The sequence below is a fragment of the Giraffa tippelskirchi genome, chromosome 2 (assembly GCF_054371585.1).
Source record: "Giraffa tippelskirchi isolate mGirTip1 chromosome 2, T2T-mGirTip1v1.2.pri, whole genome shotgun sequence".
Classification (NCBI taxonomy): domain Eukaryota; kingdom Metazoa; phylum Chordata; class Mammalia; order Artiodactyla; family Giraffidae; genus Giraffa; species Giraffa tippelskirchi.
The window spans coordinates 102,023,838-102,047,831 of NC_137276.1; the positions used below are offsets into that span (position 1 = coordinate 102,023,838).

At 35.6% G+C, this 23,994-nt stretch overlaps 1 protein-coding gene across 6 annotated transcripts in view; it reads right to left on the bottom strand.

Annotated features, from left to right (window-relative positions):
- The window catches only part of DNAJC13 (DnaJ heat shock protein family (Hsp40) member C13), a 141,417-nt gene that overhangs the window by 46,360 nt on the left and 71,063 nt on the right, over positions 1-23,994 (bottom strand). For all 6 annotated transcript variants that reach the window (XR_014076714.1, XR_014076715.1, XR_014076716.1 and 3 more), the window contains 14 exons: positions 23,239-23,342; positions 22,995-23,154; positions 21,030-21,092; positions 20,196-20,297; positions 17,651-17,755; positions 15,362-15,564; positions 14,188-14,272; positions 11,197-11,351; positions 10,466-10,511; positions 8,402-8,556; positions 6,730-6,931; positions 3,789-3,904; positions 2,682-2,760; positions 905-1,040 (listed from right to left, as the gene is read on the bottom strand). Coding sequence is in view for 3 of the 6 variants with exons in the window: in XM_081569827.1 (XP_081425953.1) it covers positions 905-1,040; positions 2,682-2,760; positions 3,789-3,904; positions 6,730-6,931; positions 8,402-8,556; positions 10,466-10,511; positions 11,197-11,351; positions 14,188-14,272; positions 15,362-15,564; positions 17,651-17,755; positions 20,196-20,297; positions 21,030-21,092; positions 22,995-23,154; positions 23,239-23,342 (1,711 nt within the window). In the remaining 3 variants the exon portion in view is untranslated. The remainder of the gene's footprint in view (positions 1-904; positions 1,041-2,681; positions 2,761-3,788; positions 3,905-6,729; positions 6,932-8,401; positions 8,557-10,465; positions 10,512-11,196; positions 11,352-14,187; positions 14,273-15,361; positions 15,565-17,650; positions 17,756-20,195; positions 20,298-21,029; positions 21,093-22,994; positions 23,155-23,238; positions 23,343-23,994) is intronic.

Sequence of the window (23,994 nt, forward strand, 5' to 3'; positions counted from 1 at the left end):
TTTTTTTTTTCTCTAAAGATTTATTTATTTATTTATTTATTTATTTGGCTGTGGTGGGTCTTCACTGTTGCACACAGGCTTTCTCCAGTTGCAAAAAGCAGTGTGTGGCCTCTCATTGTGGTGGCTTCTCTTGTTCAGAAGCATGGCTCTAGGTTCAAGGACTTCAGTAGTTGCAGCTTGCAAGCTCTACAGCATGGGCTCAGCAGTTGTGGCACATAGGCTTAGTTGCTCCAAGGCATGTGAAACATTTCCAGACCAAGGATAGGACCAGTGTCCCTTGCGTTGGAAGGCGGTAACCACTGGACCACCAAGGAAGCTCTGTTGCTTTTTTAAAAAAAGAGCATTCTTGATATTTTCAGCCTTTAGAGGTTTATGGATAGGTGCAGTCTTACAAAAGACGTGATCCTTAAATTCCAGGTCCATTTTAGATCTCATTTAATATGTTTATTATTAAATGGCTAAAGACAAAACTAATCAAGTACCTCCACAGAACAGAAATGTCCTTTAAGAAGGAACGATGAAATCTTCCTGAGAATGTAAATTATTGAAAAACACAGGCAAGAACTGGAAGGTATAAAACAAACATTTTGGGTCTAACTACAGAAAACTACTCTTTTACTGTATTTAAAATGGAATTCCAAGAGTCTTCTGCATAAATAATTAGAAATACGTAGGAGGGAGATTCAAGAGGGAGGGGACCTATGTATATTTACAGCTGATTCACAGTGTTGTACAGCAGAAACCAACACAACATTGTAAAGCAATTATCCTCCAATTAAAAATAAAATTAAAAATATAACAATAAAAAAACATATTAACCCCCCCCCCCAAAAAAAGGATAAGCGGCAGAAACAAGGAACGTGGTAGAATTAGCTGGAGGAAAAATCATAACACATGCCTTTACCTTCTTTATGACGGTTGAAGAGAATGCTCTGAGTTTTCAGAATTAAAATTATATTCTCTGGATCTGGTCCATCCATAATTTTTGCTGATTTGGTACATAAAAATTCATAGGCTTTATTTACCTTTTCAAACATATCCTGTATGTAACCAAAGACAAACAACCTTTAATTCAGAACATCTAAAACCACAACTTGGAACACAGCTAGTTTGTATTTTACTAACAACTTAAGTTACTATTTTGTTCTGCTTTTTATATTAAGGAATTCATTCCAACTGTAATTTAGGTGGTATACTTTTAAGATGAAACAATTTTTTTTCCCCAAAAAAGGTATTCAATGATCTCAATACCATTTACTGAAAATTTTTTCTTCACTGGCTTATACCATATATGTTATATTAAATTCATACACACCAGATATAGTTTTCTGAATTATTATAAAAATAGTTATTATAAGAGGTAGTATTTTTTGAGCACTATGGCAGGCACTGTGCTAAATGCTTTATACACATTATTTCACAAATTCTCAGAACACTATATAAGGTGTGTACCCTTAGTAACCTCATTTTTAAGAAGATGTTACATAACTTGCCTAAGGTCACAAAGCCCAGTGCTGACAGAGCTAAGACTCTCATCTATGTCTGACTCCAGTATCCATGCTCTTAATTACTATTCTATAATGTTCCTTGATCTATATGTTGATCTTTGTGCCAGCAGAATACTGTTATTACTACTGTAGTTTTACAGAGTACTTAGTATCTGTTGGTTTAGTCTAGAAATTTAATACTGATTTCAAAATTTCTTCCTATATTGATTGTTTTCTTTCCTAGATGAATCTGAACTGTTTTAAATTCCTCATAAAATGTCCCAGGGTTTTTGATTGAAAATGCCTTAAGTACATAAAAGTGATATTTTTTCCAATGCTATCTTCCTACTCAGTAATATTGCCTATCTCTAATAAAAAACACTAGCCTTGAATCACGGGAAACTACCTGAAGTTTCTAGCAACAAACTATGAGCACTAGTTTTAGTGGTCCTCATGTCATTTTATGAGTGTCCACTGGCATTATAGTAGGAAGCCACAGAATACAAGATCAGGGAATGCTGGCAGCAGATGACTCTTAACTCTGAACCAAATTTTCTGTTTTTTCATTAACAGTCATAAGAAGTTGGCTCTCATTAGAAAGAAATAAATTACCCAAAGCAATCTGAGTGGCAACGCATCACCGACAAATTAATTAAGTTCACCCATCTCCTGGCTGTCTTCAATTACTCATGTGACAGCTCATTAGAATTAATTTTCAAACAAACATGGGTAAGGAAAGAATAAAAACCCTAAGTTACTAGTCATGCTTTCCCAGTGGCTCAGCTGATAAAGAACCCGCCTGCCAGTGCAGGAGACACCAAGAGATGTGGGTTTGATCCCTAGGTCAGGAAGACCCACTGGAGAAGGAAACGGCAACCTGCTAGAGTATTCTTTATTCTTGCCTGGAAAATTCCATGGACAGAGGAGCCTGGTGGGCTACAGTCCATGGGATCACAAAGAGACAGACACGACTGAGCACACACACACTAGTCAAAGAACAGTCCTTTTGATAAAATGAGAGATAAACATTTATGCAAAAAACATGAGCACATGGATCAGAAGTTAATTTAACATATACTAGACATATATTATGAGGCAGACATTGGTGCATAAGTATTTCTTTTCTCTACCTTAAACACCAGTAGAACAAAAGCAAGTCAACCCCAAGGCCCTAATTCCAAAGGCAGTACATACCCTCCCTTCTGGATTCTTATCAGGATGATATTTCTGTGCAAGTCTGAAGTAAGCTTTTCTAATTTTGCTCTCATCATGCCTGCAAAATAGGAAAATTGTTTCAAACTCTCACTGGTTATCTATTTTACATAATATATATATATATATGTTTCAATGCTATTCTCTCAAATCATCCCACCCTCTTCTTCTGATGAGTCCAAAAGTCTGTTCTTTACATCTGTATAGCCTTTGCTGCCCTATATGTAGGATCATCAATAAAGACTACTCTTATGTATTATCTTTACCATTAAACAAAAAATTGCCTATACAAGGTTACCATATTCACTTCAAATCACAAAACCATATTTAGGGTTCAAATCACTAAGAATTATTTTTAAACCAACTTTTCAAAATGTCACTTCAAACTATAATTCTAAGTTATTTTAACTTTCAGTTCAGTTCAGTCACTCAGTCATGTCCAACTCTTTGCATTCCCATGGACTGCAGCACACCAGGCTTCCCTGTCCATCATTAACTTTCAGAGCTTGCTCAAACTCATGTCTATTGAGTCCATGATGCCACCCAACCATCTCATCCTCTGTCATCCTTTTTGCCTCCTGCCTTAATCTTTCCCAACATCAGAGTCTTTTCTAATGCATCAGTTCTTTGTATCAGGTGGCCAAAGTATTGGAGCTTCAGCATCAGTCCTTCCAATGAATATTCAGGGATGATTTCCTTTAGGATTGACTGGTTGAATCTCCTTGCTGTCCACGGGACTCTCAAGAGTCTTCTCCAACACTACAGTTTGAAAGCATCAATTCTTCGACATTCAGCTTTCTTTATGGTACAACTCTCCCATCTATACATGACTACTGGAAAAACCATAGCTTTGACTATCAGGACCTTTGTCGGTAAAATTTTAACTTTCAGCCTATACTTAAAATGTCTTTTAAACTGTTTTTTTTCTATCGTATCTATTCTACTATAAAACTTCACTGATTAATTAATAAATCTGCATTCTTTCCTATACGTCATTTACTATCCTAGACACACTGCTATCAAATGTCTTCTGCAGGTATAAGACAAACTGCAAGAAGAAGGGGAAAGATGATACTGAAAATGACTCACGGTCCCTGTCCTTGAGGGAGATTAAGCAGTTCATAAGCATCATCTATTGACATTGTAGGTGGCTTCTTTTCTACTTCTTTCTTCCAGGCATCAAGGGTATCTTTTAGAAGCTTGACCTTCAAGATAGAATCAAAATTTATGTCTATTAAAGTAAAACTATTTCTGAATATAATTTATAAGTTATAAACATAAATATAACTGTTGTGTTATATTTACTTAAATTGACATTTTAGGCTAGACAACTAACAGCTTTCTAAATACAAATAAACAAAATTTCCTTCTAGTATTGTTGAATGTTAGGTACCAAAGTATTTGTTATGGGGCTATTATTTTTTTTAAGTGGTATCTTAATACTCTGCCAATTTTTGCCTCTCCTTTTAATTGTTCAAGAAACAGAAAGTGGAAAAGTAGGAATTAGTAATGGATTGGCAAAAATAAGTGTCCCAGGAATTAATGCGTCCCAGGAATTAATGCTATGTTTTTTATGTGATCTCTCAGTTAATCTTACCAACCACCACATGAATAGCTGCTATTAGTAGTAACAGCACTATTACTATATCTGAGGCTTAGAGAAGCCAAGCAATACACTCAATATTATGTTGTTGTTGTTTAGTTGCTAAGTCACGTCCAACTTTCTAAAACCCCATGGATTGTAGCCCATCAGGTTCCTCTGTCCATGGGATTTCCAGGCAATAATACTGGTGTGGATTGCCATTTCCTTCTCTAAAGGATTTTCCCGACCCAGGGATCAAACCTGTGTCTCCTGTACTGCAGGCGGATTCTTTACCACTGAGTCACCTAGGAAGCCCATAAATAGGTGACTCACAAAGAGCTTGTCCAGGATTAGAAACCAGAACCTTACACACCCAAACTGATAATCGTACCCTAGACAATAAGCTACTAATGGCCAAACAAACTTAACCCCAGACTGCCTAACTTCAGCATCTGTGAGCTTAATCAATCTCTTACAAAGACAAGCTCCCACCAAGCTATTATAATATGTAATTATATTATATAATTATATAATCTCTTAATATATTGTATAATTATGTAATCTCTTAACAGATTAAGAAGATTAAGAGGTTAAGAAGAGGTGGCAAGAATACACAGAACTATGCAAAAAAAGGTCTTTAATGATCCAGATAAGTATGATGGTGTGGTCACTCACCTAGAGCCAGGCATCCTGGAGCATGAAGTCAACTTGGCCTTAGGACACACTACTATGAACAAAGCTAGTGGAAGTGATGGAATTACAGCTGAGCTATTTCAAATCCTAAAAGATGATGCTGTTAAAGTGCTGCATTCAATATGTCAGCAAACTTGGAAAACTAAGCGTGGCCACAGGACTGGAAAAAGGTCAGTTTTCATTCCAATCCCAAAGAAAGGCAAGGCCAAAGAATGTTCAAACTCCCATACAACTGCACTCATTTCACCTGCTAATAAGGTTATGCTCAGAATTCTTCAAGCTAGGCTTCATGAACTGAGTACTTCATGAACTTCAGTACATGAACTGAGACTTTCCAAATATACAAGCTGGGTTTAGGTAAGGCAGAGGAATTTGTTGGATCATGGAGACACCAAGGGAGTTCCAGAAAAACACCTACTTCTCCTTCATTGACTACACTAAAGCCTCTAACTATGTGGATCCAACAAACTGCAGGAAATTCTTAAGAGAAGGGACTACCAGAGCACCTTACTTGTCTCCTGAGAAAACTGTATGCGGGTGGAGAAGCAACAGTTAGAACTGGACATGGAACAACAGACTGGTTTAAAATTGGCAAAGAAGTATGTCAAGGCTGTATGCTGTCTTCCTGCTTATGTGACTCCTATGCAGCATACATCATGCAAAGTGCCAGGCTGAATGAAGCACAAGCTGGAATCAAGACTGCTGGGAGAAGTACCAACAACCTCAAATATGCAGATAATACCAGTCTAAAGGCAGAAAGCAAAGATGAACTAAAGAGCCTGTTGATGAGGGTGAAAGGGGAGAGCGAAAAAGCTAGCTTGAAACTCAACATTCAAAAAACGAAGATCATGGCATCTAGACCCATCACTTCATGGCAAATAGAAGGGGAAAAAGTGAAAGTAGTGACAGATTTTATTTTCCTGGGCTCCAAAATCACTGTGGACAGTGACCACAGGGATGAAATTAAAAGACGCTTGCTCCTTGGAAGGAAAGCTATGACACATCTAGACAGCATATTTAAAAGCAGAAACATCACTTGGCTGACAAAGGTCCAGACAGTCAAAAATATGGTTTTTCCAACAGTTATGTACGATGTGAGAGTTGGACCATAAAGAAGGCTGAGCGTCAAAGAACTGATGCTTCTGAACTGTGGTGTTGGAGAAGACTCTTGAGAACCCTTTGGAGAGCAAGGAGATCAAGCCAGTCAATCCTAAAGGAAATCAACCTTGAACATTCATTGGAAGGACTGATGCTGAAGCTCCAATACGCTAGCAACCTGATGCAAAGAGCTGATGCAATGGAAAAGAACCTGATGCTGGGAAAAACTCAGGGCATGAGGAAGAGGGGGCAACAGAGGGTGAGACGGTTGGATAGCATTACCAATTCAATGGATACAAGTTTCAGCAAACTCCAGGAGAGGGTGAAGGGCAGGGATGCCTGGCGTGCTGCAATCCATGGAGTTGAAAAGAGTCAGACAAACTTAGCGAAGGAACAACAACAAATTTTGTTACATGTATGAAATTGAGTTTGTTTTTGTCAGAAAAGATCAAGATCGTAAACTCCTTTTATGCTCCCTGAAAAAACAGTCTTTCAGTTTAGGATTTACCCAGATACACTAAACTACACTCACAGGGTGCTGAAGTAAAAAGGACTATTTAAGAAATCTGTTATCCTTCTTAGAAAGAAGAAATACCCAGAAGCAATCAGAGGTTATTTTTATGATTTAAGAAGGCACAAATTAATCTGCTGACTTACCGGGTCTTTAATTGGCCAATCTGGAAACCGGAGTGTATCACAAAGTTGTTTGAGATAATAAATACTACAAAATAGTTCATTTTCTAGTTGTGGGTAGTTGATAACTGGGATGGGACAATATTGATAAAGTGCTCTTGTGTTACTCTGAAGACGAGGTGTGAAATCAGCAAGATGGGCAGCAATCTTCTCTATCATGAGGCGCCTACAATTAGAAAAGTCTCCAAGGATTATGATGGAATTACTTCATTTATTTTAAAAAATACTTACTTATTTGGTTGTACCAGATCTTAATAGAAACATGTGAGACCTAGTTCCCTGACCAGGGATTGAACCTGGGCACTCTGCATTCGGAGCACAGAGCCTTAACCACAGGACCAATAGGGAAGTCCCTATTTTATTTTTTATTTTAAAGAAAAGTTTACAACAGGAAATCATGCAAGATAATTACATGGATCTTCTTCAGAGTAACTCAGTTACTGATCTAAAATGAGAGCGTTAAGAATGTTACTCAGAGTATTCTAAACTTATTGTATAAAAACACTCTATGAATATAAATTTGGTTGTAATACTATCTATAGAGAGGACCAGAGAGAAGACTGAGAATACCAACCCTTCTTACTGAAAATTCAGTCATTAGAAGGTCAAAAGGTATGGAATCTGCATGCATGAGGGCACAGCCATGGAATCAAGTCAGCTGTCTCCCCAAAGAAGCTCACTCTGTGGGCTTTATTTTAGTTAATTGAGCACAACCTAGGATCTGGCCCTCAGCTAAGCAGAAACCCGATCTGTTCAGGATACACAAAACTACATCCTTTAGATGAGGGACTCATACCAATCAATCTCAGAAGAAAAATATTACGCAGAATAATTACAGTAAACTTATTCATATTCCTATACATGTGTTTCCAATGAAAAATATGACAGTCACACAGAATATATTCAAATTGGTGGCCAGCACATGTCAAGCCTATTAGGTCAAACTATTAGAGAAGCCAAATGATGACCAGCAGGTAGCATTGTGAGTGTGGGCTAGCCAAAGAAGAGTGGGTAACTGACTCAGAAAATCAACTGCCATCCAGCTAAGAAGACTGAGGTGTTGTCCAGAGAGGCAGACTTGACACTGGAATCATGAACTGCCAAGTCTTTACCAGACACAGTCTGCATGGATACCGATATCTGCTTCTGGGTCTCTCCTTTTTCTTGGTGGAAAATGGACTTTCCTATGGCATTCTCCTGGCAACCTCCAGATTATGGTCAATGTGTGCTGGCTAGGAAGCCCTAATAAAAATGACTTTGGGTATCTCTAGTCCGATCTACTTTTTGTGGGCATAGTTTTTAAGTGGGGCACAGTTCTATTTCTAAATACTCAGAAGAAGTGTCTTAATTTAAACCCCATATGTCCCTTACATATATATTAATTGTAAGTACCAGTGGTAATAGGGTCCACACTCTTATGTAAAACTCTACTAAGGTAACAGTAATTTTGTCACATCATGTTAGAACAGGAAAAAAGCTGAGGGCCTTGTGAACAAGTCCCTTGATTTGGCACCAATGACTACTGTAGCTTGAGGTTATGCAACTAGTGAAAGTAAATCTTTTCACAGAAGGCAAATCAGATGGCAAAAGGTTGAGAGTTTGTGTATAAAATACAAACAATCGACTGGCTATTTACCTCATTTCACTGCTCCAGATTGCTTCTGGAGTATCAAATTCTCCTAGAAAGATCTCGGAAAACTTTTCAGGCTCATAATTTTCTAAGTAACAAACCATTGCTTCTGGTAGAATGTGCCCAAGTATACTTCTCTGAAAAATATCCTGTCCTTTTGTCTTTAAAACAAAACAAAACATAGTTAGAAACACTTTAAAACTTTAGTTATCTTCCAGTTTTCTAATAAATGAATTAGGATTAGAGAACATTTTAAGAAGCCAATTAGAACATACTGCTTTTATGTTTTGGAAATATGATGGAAAAAAATGGCAAACTGAGAAGTGTAAGGTTTCTGGTATGAACTGCCTTGGCATGAGCTCCAAGATGGAACTTCTGCCTCTAGCCCTGCAGCAGCCTTAATTCTCCTCAGGGGTCAGGTACTGTCAACATTCTTTAGGGCAGTCGGCCTTGACCATGTGTAATGGTAGTGACCAACAAAAGGAAAACCCTGCAAAGATTGACATCAATTATTCTATTACACTGTTGGCAGTAGTTCCCAACCTACACTTGCTTCTGTTTTCAAAAATAAGTCTAGAAAAATCAAGATCTTAAAGAGCCTATCCTCATGAAGTGTGGCTAAAACTTAGATGGAGAATTTTTATTAAAAGTAATTATAATCAATGGTATTAAGAACTTCATATTCTCTGATTGGCCAAATGGAGTCAGGGTATTGTTCATACTTTTATCATGATAAATTTTTAAACTCATTTCTTTACCTAACTGGGGGGTAGGGGGTGGGGTGGGGACGACCCTAAGGACTATAAATACTTTTCTTATTTCCTTCTAGGCAAACTGAGGACGTTTTGTTACTCTAGGATCTGACAAAGAAGTGAAAAAAGCCCACAAATGGTTTTACTACTTAGTGCAAAGACAAATTAGATGATGAATATTTCCAGGCTTTTTACTAATAAAAGCCATAAATTCACTGTTAAACTTTTAGGCAAAGAACTGCTGTTCTGTTCTTTAGAATACTATTATTTGGTAATTTCTACATCTAGAGTTCTGCTATAAACAAATACTGTTTTGCTGTAATTATTCAAAATAGTTAGGTGAAATGATTTTATACTATAAAATTTGAAAAAAGATTACATATACATAACTGCACAGAAAAAAGGGGGGAAAAAAGAATGACAAAAGTGCTTTATGTTGCATTACTGTGGTAACATTAGAGGCAACTTTTTAAGAAACTTGTTATTCTCATTTTCTATTTGTATAAAGCTATGGAAACCATACTTCCATGGGCATCACTTTAATATTATTAGATTGTACACAGATTACTTTCTAGGGTTTTACTGGCTTCTCTAAAAAAACATGCAGTTTTGGTCTTGTGTCTGTTGTCAAAGTGGTGTAACATTCCTTGGTTAGTCTCTTAAACAGAGGTCCAGTTTCGATTTATACCACTCTCAATAAAATCTGAAAATCAATGTTCCATGAAAAGTCTAACAAAATTTCAAACAAGATTCAGTTATTTATTTACAGTAAACATTTCTGCAAAATGTAGGTATAAAGTTACATTTATCAAAGCTACCTGGATAAAGTCTCATTTTTTTATATTCCTATTATTCCTCCCAAAGTAAAATGGCAAGAATACTTGAGAGCACCTGAAAAACTAAGTAGCCTCAAAGTAAAAACGTAGCACTTCTCCCACACTGGGATCTGAACAAAAAGATTGTGAAAGTCTTACTGAATCTGAGCTAACTTTATGAGACTCAGGCATATACTCAATTATTTATTACTGCTACTAATTAAATTTTACACAAAGGGAACAAGTTATATTCATAGATAGCAAATGTCAGGTTATAATCATATCTATAATTTAAATATTAAGTCTAATAGGCAACATTTATTTTAAAACATTAGCTTAGACTTTCTTTGTGCAAGGTACCACAAGAAAAGCAAAATGTGAATAAAACAATATCTGCCTTCAAGTGCTTATAATCCAATAAACATATACAACTTCGGAAATGTTAGTGCCAGGACAGGCTCCCCAGTATTAAGCCCCATATTCAGAGGATTAATCTGGCTTACCTCTTCTGACTTGAAGGCCTGTTTGGTATGTGTGTACTTCAAAAATCTAGGGGAAAAAAAACTACTTATCAGGTACAAGAACTGATTTAGATTTAATAACTTTAATTTTCTAAGACTGGGTCTTTTTTTTTTTTTTGAAGTATAGTTGATTTACAATGTTGTGCCAGTCTCGACTGTATGGTGAAATGACTCAGTTATACACATACATCCTTTTTTTATATTTTTTTCTATTACAGTTTATCACAGGATATTGAATATAGTTTCCTGTGCTATACAGTAGGACCTTGCTGACTAAGACCAGATCTTTTTTATAAATAAAAGCCATAAAAGGCTCTTAAACTTGTAAATCCATATTCTCAAACTGCTGAATTTTTATTTAAGGCCAGAACTTATATGAATTAGAAAAATTTTTAAATGATGGTCATATTATAATTATATAATATAAAAAATTATTCAATTTTAAGAAAAAAAACAAAATGTAAAACCATATATTAAATCTGTATGATTAAAATACTAGATGATGATACAATTTTTATGTTAGATGTGGTAAAATGGTGTGATTCTGAATAACTTTTCCCCAATCTTTTAATTTTCAAATTTTCAGACATATAAACACCTCTTACAATGAAAAATGTAACAGAGGCAATGATGTGCTCACAAAATATAAATTTAATAAATCTGTACATGTACAATTCAAATAATTTCAAATAAATTATCATTAGAGTCTTTACCGAGCAACAGGAAGCACATTGGAACCTGTATACATCATGATGAAGAAAAAGACTCCACTTAGATAAAGTCGAGGTAACTGTGGGTTATCTTGCATAATATGGTATAACAAAATAGCAACCTTCTCAACAAGGATAGGATCAAAGGTCAACAGTAGCTAAAAAAAGAAATAAAACATTTTTGTTACCGGGCTATTAAAACTTGCAACATCATCATTCATCTTAGGTTTATGCATTTCATGTGCTGAGTTACAGTTTCTCCTAAGTAGTAAGTGGTGGTGGTGGTGGTTTAGTTGCTAAGTTGCATTCGACTCTTGCGATCTGTGGACTGTAGCCTGCCAGGCTCCTCTGTCCATGGGATTCTCCAGGCAAGAATACTGGAGTGGGTTGCCATTTCCTTCTCCAGGGGATCTTCCCAACACAGGAATCGAACCTGGGTCTCCTGCATTGCAGGCAGATGATTTACCAACTGAGCTATGACGGAAGCCAAGCAGTAAGTAGGAAAATAAAAATCAGACTCAGTATGTTTGTCTACCAGCTTCTAAGCAGATTTGAAAACTATTTTATAGGTTTAATGCAGAGAGAGTAAAATATTAATAGTGAATTAATCAAAACTCATTCATTAAAAGCCCAACCATGCCTGAAACTGTTTTGTTTGATTAGAGGTAAAATTGTTTTCTGTGCAGGACTCTTCCTGAATGGACTTCTCTGTCAACAACAAAAGGAAAAAGAAGTGTAGCTACACTTTGGGTTAGTTTCAGGTCAACTGATTTGAAATGAAGCATTCTCTGAAGACTATCTGAGAACTCAAAAGAACTGAGCGGAGCACAGTTTTCAGTGAAACAGCACTAAAAAAAATAGCGTGAGTGCAGGTACAAGGCAGGAGGGTAACCAAAGACCAGCAGAGCTGCTACTACCAGGCAGTACCAAGAGGTGCCATCTCTAGAAATCTGATCTAGCAATACTGAAGCAACTATCTGGAATCTCTGGAATGCATCTGGACTAATAAAAAAAAAAAGTGTCAAGTACTGCTATGACTAAACACCTGATAAATTTAGTAAGTTTTATCTTAACAAAAGTAATATTTCAATTTGCTATGAACATTTACTTCTGAGGAATCCCCAATTTGAAGTCATATGCTACCAGTAAAAAAAATTACAATAATGAAAATAAGTATTAGCTCAGACTAGGGGTCAAAGTAGATTCAGTATATGAGAATGCATAGCCATACGTCTTCAAGTAATTTAAATTTTTCTGTTTTTGGTGTCTTATCTATTCAACAAGGTATTTAGATTATACATAGTAAAATAGTACTATGACGTATTTCACAAAAGAAAAACTGAGACACAATAACATAGGATTTTTCCTAGAGTTAATGGTGTTAATAGACATCACTCTAACAAAAATATGGAAATTAACAGGCAACAACCTAGAATATATGAAATAGTGACTATACAAGAAAACCTAGGATATTCATTTGCTATATCCTAGACCATTCCAAAAATCCTGAAGCTGTATTAGATGGTAAAACTGGTTATTGCTCTTATGGACAAATGATGTACAGAAACCTGTACCAAGCAATGTAGATAGATAATGTTCCTGAAAAACACTACAGCTGCCTAACTATGCTTAGCAAGAATAAGGCCTCCCAGAATACAGAAAATTAAGTGAAAACAAAAACAGCTTCTAAGAAACTTTTTTTTTAACAGTATAAAAAAATATAGGAGGCACAAACTGCTTAAAAGCAGCTAGGTTTATCAATAAATTTCTTCTATCATTCTATTGATACTTCTTCAGATATTACCAAGAACTTTTGGTTAATTAAAATATACCTTCCCCTCAAAACTTCATGGTATGCTGACCACGTCTCTTAAAATTTGTTTTTCAGTCAATCCTTCCTGGCCCGAAATTCAACCTTGTTTACATCTACTTCTTTCCTCTCAGTTTTTAAGTATTAGAAACGTTGGGCAGAGGCAGATGTTTTAGGCATGGTCGTTTATCTACATGAGGAGAGAGGCTAGGATGGAGAACAAACCCTTCTCCTTGTACACACATGTGCAGCTACAGAGACATCTAGGCTAGGGGGGTAGTAGCTGCAAGAAATAACTGCAGTGCTCTTCAGAAGAGTAGACGAACACTGAAAAGCTGGCATGCTTAAATAACAGAAGTTGGGGAAGATTTTTTAAAAGTTGACAGGGCCCTGTCACTGTCATATTCAGAAGCTTTTTTCATTACCAGTGACTTTTACCGGCACCTATGTAACTGTGAACATAAAATGATACTGAGTAACTCTCCTCTTCCTTCTCACACCAAAGTACAACTGAAATATACAAAGGGCACAAGTTACTGACATATTTTAAAGTCATAAAATGTGTGGTTAATATAAAAAATTAGATCTGACAATAGAATAATCAATAGATAGGGAAAAACAATGACCTGAAATCTCTAGGACCTGACTTAGTTAGGGCTCATCTAGAGTTTAGGCAGCTTACTTCCCACAGAGTAGAATAACAATAAGGAATAAATAAAAGATACTTTAGTATACCCTACACAATTTCAACTCAACACTCTGGATCAGCTGAGATCCATGAAGACATATAACTAAGAAGATTCAAAACGCTGACAAGACTGCTGCATCCATGTCTTAAGATATAACCCAGCACATCTATATCTGTGGCCTGCTGGTATGCTTCCCTAAAACAGTACCCCTAAAAACATCATCATGCACCATAAACTTGAGCATGTCACCTTTCAGTTATTATGTTGTTGTGATTTTTAAGAACAGATAATAAATAAAACATTTTGAGAATAATTCTGGAGCCTGGAGGCTTCCCAATTCTAGGATCTTGGATGCACAGCCTTCCACAGAAATTTATGTTTTTTGAACATGGAATAGACTACAATAAAACAAAGACCAGTGCTCACAATAAAGTTAAATAAGGGAAAATGATTCTTAAAATATTATTCCTAGTTTATTACATAAAAGTAACTTACCTGAATAATATGGGGAAGGCAAGCATTGTCTGACAATAATCTTTTCACTCTGGGTAAAGGCCGAATGATGGCATTATCTTGATCCCTAGAAAAATACTTTCTATGGTCAATATTTAATTTAATACATTTACTAAAATTTGTATGTTCAGAGCTTGTGACATTCTACTAGGCATGAAGCATGTTACCTTATTTTTTTTGTTAATGAAGACTAAGCTCTCATATAGCTGGGAACATGATTAGGTATTTTGGTTTAAATCTATCTGACTGCTTAAAAGGATTTCGTTTCCTTCCATAAGATTTCCTTGGAAAACAATACCCTAAAACAGCCAGAGGCTCTTATTTACTATTTAACTGATTAAACTTGATGTTGTCCAAAACACTGTCAGTGGATATTCCCTCCAAAGGGCATATCAAACCTTTTCACATAAATTTAAACTTGAATTTAACTACTCTCAGTATTTTCCAGGTGAGGCCTTAATTTTTATGCTACATTACTTCTAAATACTAACTGTATGTTTTTAAGCCTGAATTCATATTTTAGAGAACTGGAATTATGAAAGCCTCAAGTGCTATAAGATCAACAACTAATCAGTAAATTCCATGACAAAGTATCTTTATTATAGTAACAAAACAAGATGATATATATTCAAGTTTTATAAAGATTGAAAAGTTCTATGCAAGGGTTACAATTATGACTATCACTGGATAAACAGTCTCACCTTCACTAGTCAAGTGGGGCAAGATATGAGCCTAGACTCAGGTTCTTAAACCAGGAGAGACTAACCTGACAGATCAGGAGCAGGCACTAGGCACTCACCACTAAGAACTACAGTGTTTATTTCAAAATGTTCCTACCCCAATCACATGAATATGACAACTTGTACTGTTGATAGACAATAGCTAGTAAACCTCAGTTGTGTAAGATTATTTGAAGCTTCCCAGAGGAAGTTGCTTTTTAGCCACCCTATCAATAAAATTTGCAAATTATTTCATTATAGCTTGTTTCAAGAAGCTCCAAAATTCAATACAGGATTCCCTCAAAAAGCCACAAATGGAAAACCTTTGCTCTAAGTCACTGGAAAAATCCAATGCCTTAGAAAACATCCATAAAAATGAGGAAAACAAGATGTTTTAGAGTCTCTGTTAACCATGGAAATAGTCAGTTACATTTTACCTGCTTGGAAAATATCCACACATTGTGATCAACATGTTCAATATAAGGGTAGCAAGGTCAGTTTCATTTAGTACAGCCTGTCCACTGGCTAACAGACACCACTTAAGCTGAGGTATTGCCTGAAGTGGTCGCCATCCATCCATCCCTTGAGCCCAGCATCTGGTTTTTGCATTTAACATTCCTTTGGTCCACAATTCTTGCATCTAAATGAATCAAAGGCATCATTATTACAAGCAGACCAAGTTTGATAATGTTTTCTATTTCACAAAAAATACAAAGCTATCAAATATATGTGCAAATTCACTATAAGAAAACAAGAGATTTTGTTGGCAGGCCTTCAGGCACTCAAATTTGTTTAATATTAGAAAATAACCCTTTAGTTGGCTAAACTGCAGAGCATTAGATACATATGAAATAATAAAAACCATAGGCAGAGTATAAACAACCAAATTACATAGAAGCAGAAGGCCTGGTCTTCTATAAAACTACCTTTGACTAAATGCCAACTTAGCCTGGAAGTCAAGAATGAGAGGGCAGGGCTTCCCTGCAGGGCAGATGGCCCAGTGGTAAAGAATCCTCCTGCCAATGCAGGGAACATGGGTTCGATCCCTAGTTCAGGAGAGTTTCACATGCCACAGGGTAACTAAGTCCCTGTGCCAAAACTACTGAAGCCCACGTGCACTAAAAGCCTGCGTGTCACAACTATTGAGCCCACATACTGTGACTACTGAAGCCCACGCATCCAAGAGCCCATGCTCCACAACTAGAGAGTGGCCTCCACTTGTCACAACTAGAGAAAGCCCGGCATAGAAACAAAGACCCGGTGCAGCAGCAAGAGGAAAAAAAATAAAAGAGAGAGAGGAAAGGACCAAACATCACCAGATCTTCAGAGGGAAATTGCTCTTGGACTGTATATGCAATTTTCAATGACTCTAAGACTGCATATTAAAACTGACCTGTTCATACCATAAAGAAGCATTACAGTTTAACATAATTATTAAGGTAGCTACTGTTATATAAGTCATTAAAAACCTGAGCACTACCTCATAACTTTAATTTTTATTTTCTTAATAATTTCTTATTGCAGTATACTTGATTTATAATGTTAATTTCTGCTATACAGCAAAGTACATTCTATTTTACATATATACTTTTCCATTATGGTTCATCACACGATCTTGAACATAGTTCCCTGTGCTATACAGTAGGATCTTGCTGTTTATCCATTCTATTATATATATACTAGCTTGCATCTGCTAACTCCAAACTCCCAATCCATCCCTCCCTCACTTTTTTCCTCCTTGGCAACCACAAGTCTCTTGAGTCTGTTTAGGTTTCATATATAAGTTCATTTGTGTCGTATCTTAGATTCCACATATAAATGATATACAGTATTTCTTTCTGACATATTTCACTTAGTATGATAATCTCTAGTTGCACCCATGTTCCTACAAATGGCACTACTTCATTCTTTTTTGTGGTTGGGTAGTATTCCATTGTATTTATGTACCATGTGTTGTTCTTTATCCACCCATCTGTCAATGGACATTTAGGTTATTTTCATGTCTTGTTTACTGTGAATAGTGATGCTATGAACATATAGGTACATGTACCTTCTGAATTACAGTTTTGTTTGGATATATACCCAGGAGTGAGACTGCTAGATCATACGGCAACTCTATTTTTAGTTTTTTGAGGAACCTCCATACTGTTTTCTATAGTGGCTGGACCAGCTTACATTTCCATCAACAGTGTAGGAGGGGTTCCCTTTTCTCCACACCCTCACCAGCATCTGTTATTTGTAGAGTTTTTAATGATGCTCATTCTGATTGATATGAGATGGTATCTCATTGACTTTTGTTTGTATTTCCCTAATAATTATTAGCAATGCCATAACAACAGCTTTTAAAGTGTTTAACTGCACTCTGAGGACGCATTCCTCTTGAAATATTTTTATTGACTAATTGATTGATTGATCATGCCATAGCACGGGGGAACTTAAGTTCCCACACCAAGGATCAAAACTGGGCCCCTACAGTGGAAGCACAGAACCCTAATCACTGAACCACTATGGCAGTCCCAACAGCTTTTAAACACTAAGAATTGAAGACATGGTTGTGTGTGTATTACGTCTAGATATGTGAGTCTTTCACATGGAAATGAAGTCCTTGGAACTGATGATAATAAATTAAATCACAGATTTAAAATACTACACATCTCTATATGTGCTAAACTGGAGGGCATTAAAAAGGCTAAGACTTCCATGAAAAGTTTCTCTGAAACACATACCTCATGAAATCCATATGGCCCACTCCTTTCTTTGTCTGCATTGCCAAAGTACCATTCCTTTTCACTCTCTCTCTTCATATCTGGCGCAGCTTCAATCACATTGCTCTAAGTTTTAAAAGGATTTAGTTATTTTTCAAGGCAGAAGTCTAAGGGGACAGATATCATAAAAAGTTAAACAGTACTAATCTCTTGAGTTTATATATCTTTAGAAATCCATCTAAAATTTAAATTACCTGATTTTAAGAGTTGAGAACGAGACACCTAATAGTACTAAAATGCTACTTTTTATTATGCATTTGAAGTAAACAGTTTCCTAAATTCACTTGGCAATCTAAGCTAAATTCAAAGACATCTCTATGCCTGATTAGTAACTGTTAGTCGTTCAGTAGTGTCCAACTCTTTGCGAACCCATGGACTGTAGCCCACTAGGCTCCTCTGTCCATTGACTTCTCCAGACAAGAATACTAGAGTGGGTAGCCATTCCCTTCTCCAGGGGATCTTCCTGACCCAGGGATCAAACCTGGGTCTCCTGCTTTGCAGGCAAATTCTCTACCATCTAAGCCACCAAGGAAGCCCAGTAATAAATTATCAGGACACTAAAATTTTAGTAGCAAAGAATACTGTAAATAGCTATATTATCAAACACGTACCATTAACCAAAAATATAATGCTTAAAATATTAAAGTTCTTTTGAGGGAAAAAATTTATACCAACTGAAAATTTCAGTAACGCCTGAGGTCAAAGAGTTAAACAGGAATGTTTTCAGTTGTTTTAAATAGTTACTTTCAACCTACTACACTCATGACAGATAATTCTTTCAATTTCATATACCATTGTTTATGAGAATCTAGGATAAAATTTTTATGTACTTAGTTTATTTTATTAAAACATGATTTAAATACCCTCATTACTATCAGCTTTCAGTTAAGAGTCATATAGAGGTATAGGGAAGTAGTTAAGAACATAGACTCTGGCTTCTAACTCTGACTCTGTCCATTATTAGGTGATCTTAGACAACATATTTAGCCTCTCTGTTGTTCCTTTACCTCACCTGTAAAATGGGAGGGCTGTTATAGGATTTAGTGAGTTATTACATTATGTATACCAGAATAGTACCTAGTACACTGTAACTCAAGTGTTACAATTACTATTACTTGTACTCAATAATAGAAAATGTTATGTCCTGATATTGAAATAGCACTTTTGTACACTATTCTGCCAAAACATGACCCACCTCCTCAAACAAGAAGATTAAACAAAAATTTAACATTAACACTAAAAATATCACCAATGAGATAAGTATAGATCTTTTCTCTAAGTTAGGTATCAGAAGAAGTCTTTCCGTTAAATTGTAGTTTTGATGACATAGAGTTCTATTATTTTTCTGCTGACTAATCATCAGACAATGGTATTTTGTAATAGTTATATAACCATGGGTAATTACAAATGCAAGCCATAATGAAAACATGATTAACCTAACAATATAAAATAATTACATACAATTTGGGGGGGGTTCAAGCAGAGTGATGTGGTAAGTGGAAGTGCATACATGTGCATGTTTTCTTTCATCTGCTCAGCCAGCCTATGTCTTTTGCTTGGTGCATTTAATCCATTTATATTGAAGGTAATTATCAATATGTATGATCCTATTATTTTCTTAATTGTTTTTTGGGTTTATTTTCTGTAGGTAGGTCTTTTCCTTCTCTTATTTCCTTCCTAGAGAAGTTTCTTTAGCATTTGTTGTAAAGCTGGTTTGGTGGTGCTGAATTCTCTTAACTTTTGGCTTGTCTGGAAAGCTTTTGATTCATCAAATCGGAAGGAGAGTTTTGCTGAATATTCCACCTAGTAAGGTTGTAGGTTCTTCCTTTTCGTCCCTTTAAATATATTATGCCATTCTCTTCTGGCTTGAAGAGTTTCTGCTAAGAAATCAGCTGATAGCCCATCTGCTAAGAAATCAGCTGATAGCCTGATGGGAGGCTATCCCTTGCATGTTCTCATTTTTCCCTGTTGCTTTTAATATTTTACCTTTGTCTTTAATTTTTGTCAGTTTGGTTACTATGTGTCTCGTATGTTCCTCCTTGGGTTATCCTGCCTGGGACTCTCTGTGCCTCCTGGACTTGGTTAACTATTTCCCTTCCCACATTAGGGTAAGTGAAAGTTGCTCAGTCATATCTGACTCTTCGTGACCCCAAGGACTGTAGCCCACCAGGCTCCTGTGTCCATGGAATTCTCCTGGCAAGAATACTTGAGTTGCTTGCCATTTCCTTCTCCAGGGACCGAACCCAGGTCTCCCACATTGCAGGCGGATTCTTTACCCTCTGAGTCACCAGGGAAGCCCTCATGTTAGGGAAGTTTTCAGCTATTATCTCTTCAAATATTTTCTCAGGTCCTTTTCCTCTCTCTTCTTCTGGGACCCCTATAATGTGAATGCAGGTACTGGTTTAATGTTGTCCAAGATTCTTTTGATCTGAGGTCATGATTCTTTTGATCCTAAATTCGTATTCAAAGAAGGTTAAACTTATGAAATCTAGATAAGCATGCATACCTGCAGTGGTACTGTAGCTCGGCTTACATGGAGGTGTGCAAGGGTAAGCAAATCCACAAGGATTCTAATTCCATTTGAATCCATGAGGTCCTTAACATTTTTCTGAAACACAGAAACGTTTACACAATTTAAAATCTTTCTCTCCAACAGACATGACTATCTAAAAGGCTCTCAAAGAAGAAAATATGTGGAATCTCTTTGCAAAGACTAACATGTAAGTGGTATTACTCAGTATTTTCAGAATTTTGTGTTGAAGGAATATCAATTTAGATAAAAGTTAAAAAGGCAAAACAATATTACAGACAGTTCACATAAAGAATTTTTACTTAAATATGTTCTGAGCAAAACAAAAAATAAAGACTGAGTAGAGTAAACTCTGATTCTATAGTTATCCTCTGTCTTTCCAATATCTTTTTGTTAATAAACAGATTATTCTATAATTAGAAGTAGAATATAGCATATTAAAAAATTTTTCATTCCAGTTTGTTTTTGCAAGCAAGATAAAAACTGGTAATTTCTTAGAAGTTAGGAAGAGATTATAACTGAAATTAAATTTTCACAGGACTTATTTTATTCCATTGAAAAACATCTGCATTATTTACTAAAAATGAGAATGAAATTAAGCAAGTCAGTGTCAATTTCAAAAAAAAAAAAAAGAACATTTGGCAAGAACTTTTCCCTTCAAGAGTTGACTGCACAGAGTTTCCTAATCTAAAAACAGAAAATGAGACAAGAACCATGTCTTGATAATTACTCCAAACTGTAATCATTTATCTTCTTTACATATGTGTAACTAACTTGGAAACAGCAGCATATTTATGCAAAATACTGTACCTTATTAAGGATCAACTTGTTAAGGAAGAGGATCAACCTATCCCGTTCAAGTTTATCTGTACACTATTGAAATAAATGAGAATTTAGTCAGAAGCGAATAAATACAAACACAGGTTAAGACATTATCATCACTGGACAAAGGCAACCAACAGCCAAAAAGAAATAACGTCATCCTGTAAACAAAGAATATCAGAGAAGACTGTCAATAATTGCAATTCCTCAATGTCTTACATTTTTTGTAATTTTATAAAACATGTCTAATTTCTCTAGAAAAGCAGATACTTTAAGTTATAAACAGATTAATACATAGCTTTTAAGAATGCATATTAAAAACGGAAGTAAATGAAAAAATTGGCCCAAATGATACTCGCAAGTAAAAATTCTAAGGAATTGATTACTGATATTTCACATAAATCACATAAACATGAACATAATAAGGAAAAATTTATCTGCCTAAAACACAAATGCTATGTCACAAGTACTCAGGTTCACTGGAATAAGAGTGAATTAGAATTCAATTGTGAAATCTGGTGTAAGAGCAAATTAAAGAATTTTCATCTGGTTATTTCCTGGGTCTGTTCTCTGAACTTACTCAGAACCAGTTTTCTATCCCACAAAGCATGGCTGAGAGTTAAGGCAATTATAGCAAGCACCGATGACCATTTTAAAAATTGGTGAAATGCACTGAGGAAACCAGAATTGAAAGAGACACGTGTACCCCAATGTTCATCGCAGCACTGTTTACAATAGCCAGGACATGGAAGCAACCTAGATGTCCATCAGCAGACGAATGGATAAGGAAGCTGTGGTACATATACACAATGGAATATTACTCAAACATTAAAAAGAGTACATTTGAATCAGTTCTATTGAGATGGATGAAACTGGAGCCCATTATACAGAGTGAAGTAAGCCAGAAAGAAAAACACCAATACAGTATACTAATGCATATATATGGAATTTGAAAGATGGTAACGATAACCCTACATGCGAGACAGAATAAGAGACACAGATGTATAGAACAGTCTTATGGACTCTGAGGGAGAAGGTGAGGGTGGGACGTTCTGGGAGAAAAGCATTGAAACATGTACATTATCATATGTGAAAGAGAACACCATTCCAGGTTCGATGCATGAGACAAATGCTCAGGGCTGGGGCAATGGGATGACCCAGAGGGATGGGATGGGGAGGGAGGTGGGAGGGGGGTTCAAGATGGGGAACAAATGTAAACTCATGGCTGGTTCATGTCAATGTATGGCAAAAACCACTACAATATTGTAAAGTAATTAGCCATCAACTAAAATAAATAAATTTATTAAAAAATAAATAAATAAATAAAAATTGGTGAAATGATTCTAAGGCTGAAACACTAAACTTTAAATTGTTAAAAGGAATGCAAACACAAATGAAAGAATAAGATGTATAAACTGTAAGAGGTAAGTAATGCTCAAATTTGAGCTGTATAATGGATGAATAGATCATTCTTCTCTCACCTTGCTCAAATGTTAAACAGACTTTATTAAATGAAAAAAAACCCAACAACCAAAACTATGCAACTCAAGATTCCCTCTCTAAAAGTTTTACTATTTTCACACTTTGAAGCTTAGTACGCTAGCATCATGTAAGAGTCTTCCAAAATGCCCATTTTAAAAGAATATTCAACTCTAAAAGTCACTATTTCTTTTATATACCTGTCCAGTATATCCATACTTAAAGACTGGCAAATAGGTCACTAAAGTTCAAAAGCAGCAACTAAAAAAAATCAACTGACATGGACGAATGCTAACCCGTTAATTATTTTCCTGTTTTTCTAACTTATATTTAAATAAGTATAATGTAAACAACAGAAAAACTCAAGTAGAAAGTTCTGGCAGCAATGTGATCAAATAGAACTTTAGTTCTGAAAATTTAACATATATTCCAATGACATTATCAAATGGCAGTTTCTTTTAATGACATCCTTACCCTTTCTAACATTCCAATGATATATCTTGTATCTGTAAAAGGTCCTATTTCTTCATGACATCTGCCATAAACAATAGCAAGGGCTTGTAAACATAAACACTTCATGTTTACTTTTGGGGTGAGCAAGAAACGATGATAAAGTTCATTGAAAAATTCATACCTAGATTAAAAATAAATTCACAATAGAATTAACCATGAGACTAACAGTGAAAACAAATATAACAAGATATGAAGAGGAGCTTACGATCGCTTAATTGATCCACTGTCTTCATTCTCATCTTCCTCCAATAGTAATCTCAGGTAATAATCTCCTATTTTGATCTCCTCTGCCAAGCACTCATATTTAACCTTTATTAATAAAAGCAAATTACATATTTTAGCTTACGATACATTTTTGGCAATTTTCACCTAATCATTTCTTCTGTTCAAAGCAGAACAAAATTCTTCTGTTCAGAGCTTTCTTCTTTTCTTGATGAGATAGTCTTTAACAAAAAAAATCATTTCTTAAAATATCTTTTAATTATTATTAATATGATTTAATAGTTCAATTAAATGTTGAGAGTCAGAATTCCACACTAGTTTTATGAATGTAAAGCTTTCAAATAAAAACTGTCACAGGACTATATAGTATCCATGAAGATTTAAGGGAAAAAAAACACCAAAATACCATAAAGAGACAATCTGGCTGCAGCTAAGCGAAAACTAAATGATCGCACACCACACAGTTTGCCAAACTCATACATGGTACTTAGGGCCTTCCTTGATCTCCCAACACATCAACTACATTTTATGACTTTTTTTTATAGTATTCATTTTTATATAGTATTCATTCTCCATATGTCCAGGTTACACATTGGAATTAATATGTGAGGGAGTAGCCTATGATCTGGAACTGGGGTTTGTCTCAAGTGAAGATTTGCGAACAACTGTAAAAAGGAAATTTCTTGACCAGATTATCAAAATTCTTTTACCAAAGCCTAAAATGACTGTTTTCTAAAAT